Below are 2,250 nucleotides of genomic sequence, written 5' to 3'. Positions count from 1 at the left end.
CTCCTGGGGACCACGTGGGTACTTGCTTGACCATGCAGAGTGACAGCCCCTTTTCTCCCCACACCACTTCTCTGCTCCCCCACTGGTAGTTTCTGGGCCTCTCCCCCCAAACACGCTGGTTGGATTTGGGGCCTTTACTCAGAGTCTGCTTCTGGCAGAAATCAAAATAGGACAGTGCCCTGCCCCCCAGGCCACTTGGAATCAGCCTCCAAGGACCGACCTTCAGCGGGTTGCACATCTGTGTCTATGGGGGGATGGGCCAGGGAAGGGGCAGGACAGAGAGTGAATGTGGTGGAGCTGGTGTCCCTCCAGTTTGATCTCTGGGACTCACCTCTGCTGTGACGGGCCACAATCATAGACGGGACAGTAAACATCACGTCTCCCATCAAGTCCAAGAACAGGTCTTTCTTTCTGATGGGGTCGTCTGTCCCTCCTAAATACTTCTCAATGGCCACTGGAACCAGTTCCTCAGAGATGCCCTGAAAGGGGCCAAGAGTGAAAAGTGACCACCACCTCCCAGTGAGGGACACGGCTCCTGCAGCCAGTGAGGAAGGCTCCTGTCTAGTCCAGGGTCCACCCCGGCCCTCCCCCCCACAGCAAGGTGGAAGCCCTCTGGCCCCAGTCTTCACTCCACCAATTAACTGGTCGGTGATCTGGGGCAATAAATCCCCTGCCCCTCCTTGGGTCCCAGCCAGTTGCCAGGATGCCCTGGACACTTACAACGACAGGATAGGACTTCCACAGGAGTGACGTGGCCGTTTCCTGGTCCATTCCGCCTTCAGAGATGGGGTAACCCATCAGCTGTGAAAACAATGGTGCAGCATCAGTGAGCCACTGGGGTCAACAGGAAGAACCTGGCTGACCAACTGACCAAAGCCACGCTGGCCAGAGGACTTGGCATGTCTTGACGGGCAGGGTCTCTGGTGAGTTGGGCAAAACCCATGCAGGAAATGGACGCATACGAAGAAACTCAAAGAGTGCAAAGGACATAAAGCCCTTTGGAACATAATGCGAGCTCGGGTTGAAGGCCCGAGCTCTGGGGCAGACGACACAGACTTCACTATCACCCTGCCTGCCCCTGACAACCGAGGAAGCCCCTGGTCCTGTCAGCATGGCTTTGGTCCTTCACCGCAACCTCTGAAACCCTTCTCAAGAGAGCACTGCAGGCGAGCTCTGCACTAAGAGCCCTGGCCACGCCCTGACACGGCTCCAGGCAGATTGGGGTGGCCCTGAAGACGGTGGACCCCAGATCCCGAGAAAGCTCTGTGCAGCTAGGAGAATTTACTGTTTGTTCCTCATGATAGGCAGATAGGTCCCTGACGGCCCCCCCATCCCTAGAGCTGTTTGCAGTCATGAACCCCGCTCTGCCCTTGGAGATGTAAATCGGCCACCCAAAGTGTTTGCTCAGGGACAGGCGAGCCACCTGTCTGCAGGGCAGACATTCCAGGGATGAGTCGTGCCCCAGTCCCTGTGGGCAGAGAACCCCCTGATGTCAGTGGGCACCCGCCTTGCTGCCATGTGCAACACTGCCTCCTGACCCACGCCCAGGAGGTAAGGGCCACCCCGCAAGTCCAGGCGGCTTGGTCACAGGGATGACCCCTGCATATTCAGCCTTGAAGTGGCTCCGCCTTTTGTTTCGGGGTCTGAATGGAGTTCAAGCAGGTCTTCTCCCTGCTGTAGGGGTGTAACTAGCATCTGGCTTCGTGTCTAACACAAGGGAAAGTCCTTCCTGACTTTCAGAAGTCAGCTTTCCTCCGAGGGGAAGCCAGCTCCCCTGAATCTTCCCAGGTGACCAAGAGCACACGTGGGGGTTTGTGCAAACACTGTGAAGTCCAAGGGCAGAGACTGTGGGGCCCGGGGCCTCATTCCCCTTACTCCTGAACTCTGCCCCTCCCCACTCAGGCCTCAGTTTCCTCATCTGCACAGGAAGTCTCTCCACAGGCCCTCCCTACACTTCGGGGTTCTTGGACTGGGGACAATCAGAGAGTTTCGGAGAGGGGTCCCCAAGACTTCACCACCCAGGTGTCAGCTGAGCCATCTCAGAGAAGGTATCAATGGGAGTGTCAACCTGTGTAAAGAGGACACGTGCCCGGGACCCAGGCGAGGTCTGGTGAAGGAGGTGGTCCCGAGCCCCACGGTGGAGGCCACCGGGACAGGCGTGGAGGACTAGGAGAGGCCCACAGGAGCTCACCATCGGAAGGAGCCAGCCGAACTCCTGCTTGGTGAACCCGACCATGTATGGGACAGAGT

General features: G+C 57.9%; 1 protein-coding gene across 1 annotated transcript; it reads right to left on the bottom strand.

Moving 5' to 3' along the window:
• Positions 1-146: 146 nt before the first annotated feature.
• LOC118982838 (liver carboxylesterase 1-like) lies at positions 147-2,244 on the bottom strand. The gene is made up of 3 exons (XM_037040001.1): positions 2,192-2,244; positions 721-801; positions 147-479 (listed from the first exon to the last, which is right to left on the bottom strand). Exons 1-3 carry the CDS (start codon positions 2,234-2,236, stop codon positions 162-164), a joined length of 444 nt encoding a protein of 147 aa, XP_036895896.1. The 5' UTR covers positions 2,237-2,244; the 3' UTR covers positions 147-161.
• Between the last annotated feature and the right edge of the window lie 6 nt (positions 2,245-2,250).

Source organism: Sturnira hondurensis, unplaced genomic scaffold (genome assembly GCF_014824575.4).
Source record: "Sturnira hondurensis isolate 20B ecotype Veracruz unplaced genomic scaffold, ASM1482457v3 Scaffold0002327, whole genome shotgun sequence".
Lineage (NCBI taxonomy): Eukaryota > Metazoa > Chordata > Mammalia > Chiroptera > Phyllostomidae > Sturnira > Sturnira hondurensis.
This window is presented reverse-complemented; position numbering and strand designations above follow the sequence as displayed.